This window comes from Xenopus tropicalis, chromosome 4, assembly GCF_000004195.4.
Source record: "Xenopus tropicalis strain Nigerian chromosome 4, UCB_Xtro_10.0, whole genome shotgun sequence".
Classification (NCBI taxonomy): Eukaryota; Metazoa; Chordata; class Amphibia; order Anura; family Pipidae; genus Xenopus; species Xenopus tropicalis.
The window spans coordinates 69,157,847-69,172,003 of record NC_030680.2 but is presented as its reverse complement, the minus strand read 5'-3'; the positions used below and the strand labels follow the sequence as shown (position 1 = coordinate 69,172,003).

The 14,157-nt window shown below is 39.6% G+C and overlaps 3 protein-coding genes across 6 annotated transcripts in view; 1 reads left to right on the top strand and 2 right to left on the bottom strand.

The window, feature by feature from the left end:
* Positions 1-1,551, bottom strand: part of cep89 (centrosomal protein 89) — a 48,361-nt gene extending 46,810 nt beyond the window's left edge. The window contains exons 1-2 of one of the 3 annotated variants that reach the window (XM_012962270.3): positions 1,333-1,551; positions 307-413 (exon numbers count right to left, since the gene is read on the bottom strand). In XM_012962270.3, coding sequence (XP_012817724.2) covers positions 307-413; positions 1,333-1,371 — 146 coding nt within the window. In that variant the 5' untranslated portion in view covers positions 1,372-1,551. The remainder of the gene's footprint in view (positions 1-306; positions 414-1,332) is intronic. The other 2 variants (XM_002935795.5, XM_004913555.4) reach the window with 2 other exon arrangements.
* A 59-nt stretch (positions 1,552-1,610) lies between these two features.
* On the top strand, positions 1,611-8,285 carry faap24 (FA core complex associated protein 24). Of its 2 annotated transcripts, XM_012961062.2 has the most exons (5): positions 1,611-1,742; positions 4,221-4,374; positions 5,074-5,213; positions 6,420-6,572; positions 6,743-8,285. In XM_012961062.2, exons 2-5 carry the CDS (start codon positions 4,263-4,265, stop codon positions 6,983-6,985), a joined length of 648 nt encoding a protein of 215 aa, XP_012816516.2. In that variant the 5' UTR covers positions 1,611-1,742; positions 4,221-4,262; the 3' UTR covers positions 6,986-8,285. The 2 variants fall into 2 exon arrangements, with proteins under 2 accessions (XP_012816516.2, NP_001016122.1); NM_001016122.2 differs by lacking the exon at positions 1,611-1,742 and having other exon boundaries at positions 4,238-4,374; positions 6,743-7,896.
* A 1,698-nt stretch (positions 8,286-9,983) lies between these two features.
* Positions 9,984-14,157, bottom strand: part of rhpn2 (rhophilin, Rho GTPase binding protein 2) — a 41,821-nt gene continuing 37,647 nt past the window's right edge. The window contains 3 exon segments of the mRNA NM_001127064.1: positions 9,984-11,372; positions 11,778-11,933; positions 13,476-13,622. Of these exon segments, the coding sequence (NP_001120536.1) occupies positions 11,121-11,372; positions 11,778-11,933; positions 13,476-13,622 (555 nt within the window). The 3' untranslated portion in view covers positions 9,984-11,120.

Sequence of the window (14,157 nt, the reverse complement as noted above, 5' to 3'; positions counted from 1 at the left end):
AACCCTAAACTGCCACTATTCCAGTGGATCCTGCTGTGCATGTCACAGATTTTCTGAAACAATATTACAAGTTGGCTGATTAAAAGGACTGGAGGAGAGCTAATTTTTCAACTATTTTATGTACATTTGCATCAATTCATTTTCTTTTACTATGCATATCTGTTTTTGTGTGGAGAAACCTTTAAAATGTTTGGTGTTTCCATAAGCCCATATTGTGTGCATATGGTAGAATGAATCCTATTTAAAAATACTATTATATATTTATAGTACTATTCTATTATTGTGATAAAAAGCAGCAAAACTTACCGGGGTCTTTCTGGAGAAGGGTTTGGACTACGTGGGGGAGGAGTACGGGGAACAGCAGATCTAGGGGCTACGGTAGCAGCAGGGATCAAGCCATGGGCTATGTGTTTCTAAGCAAATTTGAACAGAGAACACTGAATAACTATCATTTCCTGGTGCAGCACAATAACAAAAAATATCCCAGATACTTTTTCATAAACCAAAAGTCATATATAATATAATTATATATAAATATAATAATTGTAAATTAGACACTACATATGATTCAATACATTGGACAAAACATTTATGTAAACAAGTGCTGTCTGATATCTCCCATCTTTCTGAAGCCCAAGACCCACATGTATAATGACATCCTACAAAAAAGAGTCTACATAGGTTTTTTGTAGAAGCAGTTAAATAATTTTGGAGAGCTTCATGTTAACCTTTTACTGTTTCATTATTTAATGTTTGCTTTCACTGCTAATGTTGTGGGAAGGCTTACAGTTATCTGTCATATTACAATGCAGTCTGTTGTCCAAAGCTGCCAAGTAACCAATGGGCTCCAGTAGTCTGTGTTCCATGAGGAACCAGTAAGGGCACCTTACTGACATGTATCTGGCTCTGATACCATTATCATGTAAGTATTGACATTAATTGGGAAGTATAGTGGGTTGTTCCAGACCAGTAATTACCCCCGTCCCACATAATAAGGATGGTGTTAGAAAAGAACAAAAGAGAAGCAGACATGTGTCATAGCCCATAGGAAACAATGGCATATATTTCGAGCCAATTGCCGCTATCAACCTCCACGTCTCGCCATGGTGATATATTAGACTCTTCAAAATAAATGCAATTAACTGAACTGCGGCAAATTTGTATCAACTTCATAGAACTATTAGATTCCCAGTTAGTTGCAATCAATATGTTTTCCTTTTGTTTCACTTTATTCATAACCAGCAACATAAGCGAAGGAACATTATTGCTCGGGATCGGGAAGCAGAAACAGAAGTAGGATATGTTATACAGGGCTACATCGTCCCTACTCACAAACTCATTCCGCGACCTCCTTCTGAAGGGAAAAGACATGATACCGATTCACCCAGGCAAACACTAATGGTATATCCCTGAAAAGAAGAAGCGGTTCTCCAACTCTAATAGCTAGAATTCTCCTGTGCCAGTCTATCCAGCATTTCCTTGTACAGATTTGTTACCAACGCCACACGCCATTGGACGCCACAGACAAATCCACCAATTAGAGGCTGCCTTACTCAGTCTCATAGCAACCATAGGCGTCCTTAGCCTAGGCACAAAACTTTTGCGCATCAAGTAAATGGGAGTGGAACGAATGGAACACGCCTTACGCAAGCTTACTCACCATTGGACAGTTTACAGTGACTCGCAGAGTATTTGCCCAACAAGCTTGTTGGGCAGTTATGGTGGCGGTAGATATGGCTAAGGTGGGTAGCTTTGCTAACAATTATTTTAGTATTAGTTCTAGTGTTTGCGTATTGTGTTGGACGCTGTAGCAATTTCTTTGGATATGGGAAATATGGAATTCTCAGAGATTTCAATTAGACCAGGTTATATGCCGTCAGTTTTTATATATGTATATATAACTTTATTTATAAAGCGCCACAAGGGTACGCAGCGCTGTACAGTCTTACAATATACACATTTACACACAGGGAGGACAAGTGATATAATAAATAAATACAATAAATATATATATATAAGTGCCATGTGGTATGAGACACAGTAGGAAGGAGGTCCCTGCCCCATAGAGCTTACAATCTAAGTGGTTGGGTAACATACAGGCACAAATTGGAAGGTAAGAGTGCACTAGGTATGGGCATTTACCCTTAAGCGCAGGACTGGGCAAAATAATGTTTTAGTGCTCCAGAAGGTAACAGCTGAGCTTTTTCTTAAAGAGAGTGGGTGAGTGTTCCCTACGGAGGGATTCAGGGATAGAGTTCCAGAGGTAAGGAGCAGCAAGATAGAAAGGTTTAAGAGGAGAGAGCACAGTGGGTGTGGATGGTGTAAAGAGACGGAGGCTCTGAGAGGAGCGGAGGAGACAACCAGGAACATGCAGGGAGACCAGTGAAGAAATGTAGTGAGGAGCAGAGGAGTGAAGAGCTTTGAATGTTAGCAGAAGGATTTTGTAAGCTATCCTTTGCTTGACAGGCAGCCATGCTAGTGAGCTTAATTGAGGCTGAGCAGAATCCCTCTTAGGAGAGAGCAGGAGGATCCTCGCAGCAGAGTTTAAGATTGATTGCAGGGTAGAGAGGGGGAGTCTGGGAGGCCGGTTAGTAGGAGATTGCAGTAATCTAAGCGGGAAAGGATAAGGGCATAGATTAGTGTTTTAGCTGTTGCTTGTGAAAGAAAGGGGCGTATCTTGGCAATATTGCGGAGGAAAAAGCGGCAGGTTTTGGCAGTGTTATTAATATGGTTAGAGAAGGAGAGTGACTGGTCAAAGATAACCCCAAGGCAGCGTGCAGAAATTATTATTTATATTTTATTATATTTATATATAAAAAAACATACATGGTATAAAGTTTAGAAAATTTTAGAAGTGTGTCCTTATCGCTCTAAATGTTTGGCACATGGAGCGTTTTTCAGCCAGCGTAGGAGAACCTGTGCAGGGTTTCACGACCAGTTATTCCACCTTACTAAAAAATAGGCTGCAGGTGATTTTGTATGTGTTGTGTTACCGTGTATCATGGGCCTCAGCCTTAATAAGTGGCAAATTCTGTAATCCCAACACTGCTCTCTGCGGGGCTCATAGCAGTGGGTGGGGTGGATAGCTAAGGGGAAATATACCTTCCTCCTTTTTGGCCATCAGCTGGGTTTATGCAGAAAAGGTACATAAACACAATATGAACTTCCAGAAATAAATATATATGTACTGATTACACCGAGAAAGAAAACAATCTCCCCCCCTTAACATATATATAAGCTAATTTAGCATGTACGCACCTCATCTACATAAACCCTACTGTTTGGTTCCAACTTTTCTGGAAAAAATATCAGCCTTCCTATAATTACTCTATATCTTTATTGTTATGCCCTATTAATAACATTAAAATCAAGCATGTGTCATTATTACCAGCCAGACTGGTAAAATACCCGGTGGCAACCCTACAACTGAACCAGCTCATGTGAAAAAGGGAATATTTTCTCTTTAGGGTGAGACTCGCTGAGTTTACTCTACTGTGTGAGCACAAACAAGAAACTATTATAGGGAGGCCTTAGCCTTAAAAAGTGTCAGTTACTGACACACCGACCCAGACTGGGATTCAATATAGGCCACTAAATAGTGACTGTCTATGGCATCTTAGCATCTCAGCCCCTCTGGCATTTGCCAGATTCCATTGATTGCCAGTCTGGGCCTTCTACCACACAAATCCCACTCTCAGCCTTTCAAACTGGGGGGCCCAGAGCGTGGCTGTAGTGACTAGATTTAGGGAAAGTTAAGGTGAGACTTGTTGTCTTGCATGATCACCAACAACCAAATCACTGAAGATTCAAAGGTAAGCAAATTCTGGTACAGTACTTAGTTTTTCCATGGGCCAGTGCAGTTTCCTCTGAAAAGGAGCAATTTAGGTGCATTTTTCAGCCAAAATAGTATTGTTTCCATTTACCAAGTAGAGGTTCTATTAGCGCGCTGCTCCGGTGGGAGATATGGTTTTCCTGTGATAAGTGCCCCCTTTAAACAAATGTATTGCTGACAATTCGGTTTTACACCTGTGTGCATGGTGTACTCACAAGTGGCCTAACTGCAGTGACCAAACTTCAGTTAATTTTGTATATTTCTTTTCATCAAGTAATGTTTTATTGGGTTTGCAAGTTCAAGTGCAATTATGGAAAATTAAAAATACTAATTGCTTAAAGAAAGGTCCAAAAATGTAATGTATTCACTCATTTTTTGTTCTCCTTAGAATGCTGCCTTGCTGCAATTTTAACCCAACAGAAATAGTTTTATGGCTGGTATCGAGTGCACTCCTGTAAGGGCTGGAGCCTCATCTGTTCCATGTGGCCATGCTATTGGAAGTGAGAAATGGAGGGGGACAGAACTTGCAAGGTTGTTACAAGGTTTGTTTGGGAATTCTGATTTAATACAGGTTTCCTTTATCAGCAAGGTTTATGGCCTAAGTGCATTGGGTGTGTAGCCTGCCAAAAGTGGCTTACAGTTGAATGCTGTAAGTATAGTAATATCAGAATAATTTCTTTCCCCAAACATGATCATAGGCTACTCAGCAAGATAACATGCAACTATGGTAACTCATATATATAAGGGCCTTTACATGCATGCATTTACTTGTGTGTTCTTCTGCACAACCCTTTATTTCCTATCAGGTTGTACTCACTGTGGCACAGAAAAGTGTGAAACAGGTGGAAAACAACTTGAATCATTCCCCTATAGACCCCTGGTGTGTGGACTTGGTGTAACAGTAGGTGTCACCTGCGGAATTTAATTGTGAAATCTCCTGGCTTGGCAGCTTCAGGGCAAGGGGACACAGGGTGGATTGTTAGCCTGCAGATAAGTCCAGGACAATCCACCCCTACGCTTAATGAATCTTCTAGTTATGCCTGCATCCAGAACCACTGAATATGTACAGGTGCAGGCATATGCAGTTGATAGCTACCAACAAACGGCATTTATCCACAGGCTGACAATCCGCCCTGTGTGCCCTTGCCCTATCCACAGGTTGACAATCTGCCCCAAGGTTAAAAACTGGTGTGTGGCATTTCCTATGTTTGTTGCCTTTCATTTTGCTTTCTCAACCCTAGGAAAAATAAAGCTTGTGTTTGAGGATGGCTTGGGACTAGTGGATTTCCATCTATCCAATAGAACCTGCATATTGTACATATCAGAGAGTGATCTGGTGTCAGGAAATGCATTTAGAAGGAGACTTGTTCGTTTTAGAAAAGTAAGTAATTTCATTATAATTATCATTTGCATTATTTCTGATCAACAATGCCACAGATACACTCAAGTTGTGACACAATTTAATTTGTATAAAAAATAACCGGGTGATGGCACACATTTTGTCACCCTTGCTAAATTTATTCAAGCGTGGGCGACAGAATGTCCAAAAATACCTTTGTATGGAAGTCCGTGCGAATCACCATAAGGAAAACACTTGAATCACTTGCCTTATACTGCTTTTTCGCACAATGCAAATGGTTTACTAGTGTGATTCAGACTGCTTTCCATACAAAAGTATTTCCAGATGTGTTGTTGATGAATGCACAGCGGTAAAATATAGATATGTGATGTGTATGGCTTTTATATTCCTGTTCCAACCTGAAATAAACTGGGAAACTTCAATAGTTTTTCAGTGTTAGGGTCCACCACCATTAAAAGATGCAATAGTAGAGAATGAGAAATTTTTGGAAGGGTATGGGTAGAGCAGGGCTTTCCCATTTGTGCCTGCTGTTCTATTGTATTTTTGGCCCTTCTCAAGTGTAGAATCTTGCCTCCTCCCTTTCTCCTGTGCGAAAATATTGGCTTATCTCTCTTTTTCATTAGTCTTCCCCATCTCAAAGCTATCTAGTGAGCTCCTTCAGAATACAGTTGAACAGCTAAAGGTAGCTGCCTAATCAGTCTAAAGAGCCCGAATCGGCAGCTGAAATCTGTCTCTGTATGGCAACCTTTCGCTGTTCACCTGTATTGTGAAGGCCCACCTAACGGATATCTGGCCTAAAATTGGCCAGATCTCAATCGAGCAGGTTTGATTTTACTATCGGAAGCGTCCTCAGTCTGATGGTCCATATACCCACCATTTTAATTAGTCCGATATTGCCCACTTAGGTGGGCATATTGAGGGACGATCCGCTCGTTTGGTGTCCTCGCTAAATGAGAGGATCGCGCAGTGCCTTTAAGGGAGTGGATAAACACCAAGAGTTTAACCTGTTAGCTAATTGTCAGTATTTTGAAAGAGCTGCATATCTATGCCATGGGGACAAAAAACAGATAAGAAAATATTTGATATCAGGACATATGCATAGCATGAATCCAGGCACCCATAGGCAGGCTTCAGCTGGACCTGGAAAGGTCTTTCCTACCGATTACAGTTTATTTTTTTATAACTACACTGTCTTTATTTCTTTTTATCTGTATTTTTGTTTTTAAGGCCTGTAACCTGAACGGCATCGTAATAGCAGAGAAAACCAGGCTAAGTGACCAGTACTACCCCCCTGTACAAAATTTTGTCGTACTAGAACTTGGCATGGCATTACTTCCAGTGACCAACCAGAATGAAGCAGCACAACTGATATTTAATTTAGTAAGTCAAAGCAATTTATGCTATTTCAGTCAGTTGGTAACCCCCTCCCCCCCCCCCCATATTTACTCAATATTATAGGTGGGCAAATTAAGTTACCGGTCATTTTAAACAGCAGTTTAATTTTTTCTGCATACGTATAGTTACTATGTCTTAATGTGTTCTTATTGAAGGTTCAAGAGCGGAGTAGAGAAGGAAACAGTAATCCTTTCATGCGCAAAAAGTGTTTTCAGCTTCCAGATGCAAGTTTACTGCAGACAGTCCAGAAAATTCCAGGTGTTGGTAAAGTGAAAGCATTGCAGCTTCTACAGCATTTCCCAAGCATTCACAAGCTTTCAAATGCTTCTGTAGCACAACTGGAAACTGTGGTGGGACGAACCATTGCACTAAGCATTCATTCATTTTTCACACAATAGGATTGGCATCTGTTGCAGTCAGATCTATAAGTTCAACCGCTGTGATGGCCACAGAAAAAAGGGAATTGAAGAAAACAATAGGTCTTCGCGCAGCAGGATTATCCCTGCATCTTTATTTCAAATTTATGACGTTTCGGGCGTGGGCTCTTTCATCAGACATGCATCTGTTGAAGGGGCCCGCCCCCGAAACTTCACAAATATAATATATTTTGATATTCACGTTGTGGAGTTTGGATTGAACTCATTGTGACTCGCTGGGTTGTCACTTACTAAGGACCAGTGTTAAATTGGAACTAGTTTAATTTACTTGTTTAGTGCCAGAAATCACAAAAACAATAGTGACTCCTTAATTAAAATAGGCAAATCTTTGTTCAGCACATGCCATATGCATTCAGCTCATGTTGAAAAGGACTGTATATTGTCCCTTTAATATGGAAGAAACAGTAAACATTGGAAAAATTAAAAAGGGGGAAATCCTTTTAAGCAGTGCAGTACTGTCAAACTTATTACACGGAAGGGAGGACCACAATTGGTCCACAGGCCCCTTTACCTAGAAGATGTATTAAAGCTCCCTTCATGCAGGATTTGTGCTAGAATCAGTAAATTTGTTTAATTTTATTTGTGCTGGAGTTAGTAATTTGAGTTAGCGTTAACACATCTGTTAGGAAATGGAGCGCCCCCCACCCACAAAAGAGGTATCAGACCTGCCTGGCAATCAAAATCTGACTCCGACTTCAGCATTAAGAGAGACATTTAGTGAAGAGTAACTTGAATATTTTAGAAATGGATAACAAATATTAAATGATTATAATCAAAAAGATGTTTATTTATACAAGATGAAGCTTACATTAAATTTTTATTTTTGTGATCGTTTCTGTTATTACTGTAATAAAAATGTCCCCAAAAACGTGGCTAGCACCAACCAGCTATTCTACTTCTTGCTGGCTCCCGTGTCTCTCTTCACATTTTGGGGCAAAAAATATAACATTAAATTGCAACTACACTAATTGTAAACATATTTATACGTGTCCTAACAGTTTACATTCCATTTAGCAGAACCAGCGCTCAGTTACTGCTCATTTACTGACAATAGTCTAATATGTAGTAACCATGAGCAACCAGTAACTTGCTTTTATCATCACTTACAGCATACAGAATGGCTGCAGTAGGCAAATTGTTTCCAAGTGGTAGTAAATAAACTCAAATGTGTCTGTTGTTCCTGTGAAAACTGTGACTGCATTTACAGTCTGAAGCTGTGAGCAATAAGTTGATTTTATAAATAAAATAGATTTACCTTGAACGTATGGGTTCAAACTTTTTTTTTTTTCAATACTCCATTTTATACTTCAAATATACAGTCTATATATTGCACACAAAAAAACAAAAGTATTAAACAGAAAATCAGGTTTCACAGAAGCTGGTAGCAACCATACTTAACTCAACCACGTTTGTTGGAGGGAGGTCAGCAGGAGAGCACAAATGCTTCACAATTGGTTTGGCAGGGCCCACTGGGTTTTTCGTGGTGTTCCACCGGCCCAACCCGACCCTGGTTGATAGAAAACTGATTTTTCACCAGTAAGCCAGGCTGCTCTGTATCACACACTAAATGCCTGACAGATTCCCACATATAAACAGGGCTGTGGAGTCGGAGTCGAGGAGTCGGAGGCAATTTTGGGTACCTGGAGTCGGAGTCGGCAAAAAATGAACCGACTCCGACTCCTACTAAATTTAAATGGGAATAAAAAAATAAATAAATAAAGCAAGTTTAAATGTCCCAATTCACAGTCATAGTTAATTACTTCTCTGCTATAAGAATAAAGCCCAATGCACGCAGTGCATAAACAAACACGTTGAGTGACCATGAAGCATGCTTTTCATTGACTGTATGCTTCACTAAATGGGACGTAACGCGCAGTTAAGGTGCGGCAGCTCTACTGCGTCGTGTTCCTCTGTTACAGGGAACACAATGCCCACTGGGAACCTAGCCTAACTCTCACTGATAACTAATTAAGTAAAAAAAAATTGCAGGACTAGAAATACTTGTATACGTGAAGGGAATGGATAGTCAATAGTTTAAGACTGAAGCTTTAAAACATTTGAAAAACTGCTGTAATTCAGCTGTAATATTAGCTTAAACTTTAAACATGACTATGGGATTCTAGGGAAATCATTAGGAGTAGAAGTATAGATAAAATTGTCTATCAGTTTATTATCAGTTCAGTTGTGTTTTAAGTGCCCCTTCCCCCCTGCCCCTTCCTGGATGTATAAAATACATTAGCATGGAGTCGGAAGTATCAGAAACCGAGTCGGAGAATTTCTCTATCGACTCCACGGCCCTGCATATAAATTTATATACACTTAAAGGAGAAGGAAAGGTAGAATCACTGGGGAAGCACCAAAATGTTAGATGTTAAAGTTTTTTAATTATATTTGTGTTTTTGTGTATTTGGGTAGTTTATATAAGGCATTTTATAATTACCTATGTAATTATCTGTGTTCTAGAACTTCTAAAAGAAGGAGTCATTTGTACATTAAATAAGCAACACTGTGCAATGCTGAGTGATTGGTTATTGCAGGAGAAATCACTAGTAACTTCTCTAGTTACCACTCCTTGTCAACTGTCCAATTTGCTCTGCAAATGTTTCACAATGTGACAACCACAAAATAGGAAAGTGCAAAAACATATCAATAAGCATAATAATCAGACAGAGAATGATCCCATTCCGGAATGATCTGTTCCAAAAAAAATCTATAATCCCTTGTCCCATTATTTGAGTGTAAAAATGGTAACCCCTGCAGCAAGCAGGGATTGTGCTGTTCCTCAGCAGCTAACTGACATAGCCACACAGAGTTTAACAGCTGCAGAGCATATACAGCCCTGTGCTAAATGCAATCTCTTAATTTGCTTTTTGGCATAGGTTCACAGTCACATTGCACTTTTTACAATATGGTAAATAGCAAAAAAACAAACAAACAGTGAATTCCTTCACATTTTAGTTCAAATAGAGACATTTCTTTTTAAAATAAGGAGAGGATATATTTCTGTACAAAGTATTTCAGTGTTACACCATAATCAATTTGTATGCATAATTTAAATTACAAACATAAACTGTTTACAGAAAAAATCAAAAGGAGCTCAGTGTTAAGTAAAGTAACAATCAGACACAAAAAGGTAGGTGTAGTTTCCTGCTGTTCCCCTTTTGTGCAGTATAGTAATGGATGAGGAGGCAGGTTTCACTTTTACAGTTAGTCTAGCAGCATCCAGGTAGATTTGGTGTAAAAACAGACTAATGATATGCATTTCTGTTTAAAGAGGGTCCATTTTTAAATTAAGGTACATAAAACACTAATACAAATAGTTTTGTGTCAATGAATTGCATCTTTGCAAGCCATTTTGCCCCCATAGTTAATTCCTGTGCCTGTGGGAGACTATAACTAACTAAATCAATGGCTAACTAAATCAGTGTTGCACATGGATGTTTTCAAATCCTTAAATAACATTTAATCGTACTTAAATTGGATTTTGTTTGTCAAAAGATTATTATAAAGCAAGGAATATGTATACTGGGGCAATATTACTAAATCTGTAGTCGGTTTGGTAAATGGCTGATACTAGGAGACTTCCGCAGATACCAAATGGCTACTCAGTGTCTTTAAACATTTTTAAATAATATAACAGTAGTATAACAAAAATCTGATCTATATATAATTGTATATTTTTTAAACTAGACCTTTTTTAAATGGTTTACAAGTTCTTATGGAGATGAAAACATATTTACATTTGGTCACTATTCTTTTACACAGTATATTGTATATAATATTTTAATCACAGAGAACATTAGTGCTACATTAACAGTCAATGCATCACTTGTGCTGCAGCAGTAACGATCAAAGTTGCACATCAGGGGCTCATCTCAGTACCAACAACATGCAAAGGTAGTGAGTGAAATTTCCTTCATGGCCACCAGAGGGAGTCTGTTGTACAGTATAAGTGTGCTGTGGGATCTGTGTGCTACATACATGTAGACATCTGGCAGAGTTTATAGTTATCGCAAGGTTCGTGGGCTGATCACAGTGGTCACTGACATGCAAGTGACTTCTGTGCTTGGAGAAGTCATTAGGTGTACAGGACACATTAGTATAATGCACTTTCAGTGCTCAGGGAGCTTGGAAAAGAGAACACCTTGTCTGTTTTTGGTTTTCCTTTCACTTCTGAAGGGAGGCAGATTGTACTTGCAGCTTTTTGACGGTTTCTAAATCCCCAACTGAGAAATGATAATTTTTTCGTTGCCTTTTGTGTCTTGGTATGCTTGTCATTGTCCATAGCCAAACACACTAGGGAGTAGGTCTTCTGCATCCCAGCATAGTATGTTGCACTTTTGTTATGCTGACAATTACAAAATAAGAAACTGTTAAAAACGGTAGCCAAGCTAAACATGAATGAATGTTTTAGGATAATCATTAGCACAAGGAAGTTGGAACTACAGATGCAAAATAAGGAGGGAGACTGTATGAAATAGAAGTAATTTAATGTATATCTGCCACTAAAAACTGTCGCTGCACGTTTCCCCACAAGCTCCTAGTGAAGTGATCCTGAGAAGCAGTGCTGCAAATCCTCTTTCAATTGATTTCCTACCCCATTATTGACCCAGACCACCCCAATGAGGTTATGTGTTAGCTTCCATATATTTGTTCATCACAAACTTCCACATTCTTTTCATCTATGTGCTGCTCCCTTAGTACTGTGAGTATGTATACACATGAGAGAAACAAAAAAAAAAAAAAAACTCACCAAACTATTTGTCTGGTCCTGTATACTGATGACCTGTATCTCTATGCTTTCTTCACCAGTTCCGTGGAGCATGTCCATAACTTGGCTCGTACTGCACCACTTGCAGTCTTCACCTTCTACTGAAACAATGTAGTCTCCTTCCTTCAAACCTTCTGTCTGTAGAGTTAAGAATCACAAACTTCTTTATAAAGGTGCAACTTTGCCAACATAAAAGGAGCCAATAAGTAGCCCTCCACTTCCTGTGAACTGCAAATCCCAGCATCTTCAGCCATGGAAACAGATCACAACAAAGGGATTGCCACATATTGGGCCACAAGCCTTAACAATGTTGTCACAAAGCAGTTAAGTTAATACTGTAATGAGCTTGCATTTTGTATACTGTGGCCATTTCTACATTCTGTATCGAATAATGCAATTTAGAAAAAAAACAACAATTCTAAAATTGCACAGTTAGTGCTTATTTTTTATTCGACTCGTTTAGTACCATAAGGACCTTCAGAATATTTAACTCCATGGGGGTTCAAAACTAGTCAGCAGTGTGGAAGATTTTCATAGCTAGAGTCACGTTACCCTTTGATAAATAGGTCCCCTAAATATTATGCATGACAACTACAAAAAACCTGGGGTGCCTACTATGTGTCCAACTATGTCAGTAATCCCCAACCAGTGGCTTGTGAGCAACATGTTGCTCCCCAACCCCTTGAATGTTGCTCCCAGTTGCCTCAAAGCAGGTGCTTATTTTTGAATTTCTGGTTGGGAGGCAAGTTTTGGTTGCATAAACCCAGTGAAATTGCCAAACAGAGCCTTCTGTAAGCTTCCAGTCAAAATAGAGGCTATCAAATAGCCAATTATAGCTCTTATTGGCACCTCCAGGAACTTTTTTTATGCTTGTGTTGCTCTCCAAAACTTTTTCTATTTGAATGTGGCTCATGGGTATAAAAGGTTGGGGACCCCTGAACTATGTCATATGATACCTGAAATAAGCCAGATGAGACAGCTTGCCATTTCCCCAAATTCTGATGTAAGGAATTATTTTCATAAAGAGTTTTATATTTACCAGTTAATAACATTAAAGATTACCTTCTAAGATATGCTACTTTTGTGGAGAGGAGGACCAGTAATCTGCTAGGGCTATGATATTAATTTAGCTTTTTTTGTGGTATAGCTGCATACCAAATGCCTAAAGGGACATTATTTTAATGAATAGGGATTGTGTAATGTTTTTTATTGAAAAAACATGTACCACAGGTGTGGCTGCGACCCGCCCATTATTAGACTGGCCTAGCCAGTAAATCATCAGCTAGGGCCAGAAAAACAAATTTATCAGCAACATAATTGCCAGTAAATTTGTAATACCCTAAAAATTTACCCTCCCCTTTCCTGATCCTCTCTGCTGGCAAATAACCCCTTATAAGGACAGGCCTGCCTATACTTCACCCCATTATATAATTGCCCTGCCCCCAAGTGACATTATTGCCCACCCCTGACCCAAAGGCTTGTATTATTGAATGAAAAAGTTGGCAACCCTAACCTCAGGCCTAAGAGAACAAATGATTTCCAAAAAATTGATATGATCCTAATATTTACAGTAGTATACATATGTTGTCACTGGAGATGGGCCTACATAAACATCCAAGCAAAATGCTTGATTAAGCAAAGGTCAATTTGCACATTATATGCAAGAAACAGTAAACTTACTGCTGAAGGACAGAGTGGATCCAGCGAAACCACTTGTACTGGAGAGTCACCTTTTAAGAGAAAGCCAAAGTCTCCATCTTCTTTTGTTATGCACACCTTCCTAGGTGCTGACCACCTTTGCTTCACTGAAAATACTGACAGTGGACCCTGAACATTGAAGGTAAAATATGTAAAATAAGTCCATTTAGACTGTAAATATGCATTTAAACACATACATGCTCATTACATGGCATATCCCCTAGACCAGTGCTGTCCAACTGGCGGCCCACGACCCCCCTCTGTGTGGCCCCCCACCTGTCTGGCTGCTTTGATGGCTTACCTTTGAGTAAGCATTAAATGGTATCAGTACTGAGATTAACTGCCCCCCCTGCATGGTTCTCACCTCAGATTCAGGCTGTAATCCCTCTGTATTGTTTAAAAATGTAATCCCCTGTGTTGTTCACACTTTTTAATACCTGCATTGTTCACCCCCTGCAGTGTTCACACCTCAGGCTCAGACTGTAATCACTCCCATTGTTCACTTCTTCACACCTCAGTAGGTACTGTAGGCAGAGTATGGCACATACAGCCAGCATAGGGCAGGTAGAGTATGGCACACACAGGCAGCATAGGTCAGGGAGGGTATGGCACACACAGGAAGGGTAGGGCAGGCAGAGTATGGCACACAGAGGCAGCATAGGGA

What these genes read in the sequence shown, in the direction of transcription:
- faap24 (XM_012961062.2), top strand. Translation starts at nt 4,263, where the DNA reads ATGGCTGGTATCGAGTGCACTCCTGTAAGGGCTGGAGCCTCATCTGTT. An exon ending in ACTTGCAAGGTTGTTACAAG is followed by an intron (nt 4,375 to 5,073) that starts GTTTGTTTGGGA and finishes TCTCAACCCTAG; the next exon opens with GAAAAATAAAGCTTGTGTTT. An exon ending in CACAACTGATATTTAATTTA is followed by an intron (nt 6,573 to 6,742) that starts GTAAGTCAAAGC and finishes TTCTTATTGAAG; the next exon opens with GTTCAAGAGCGGAGTAGAGA.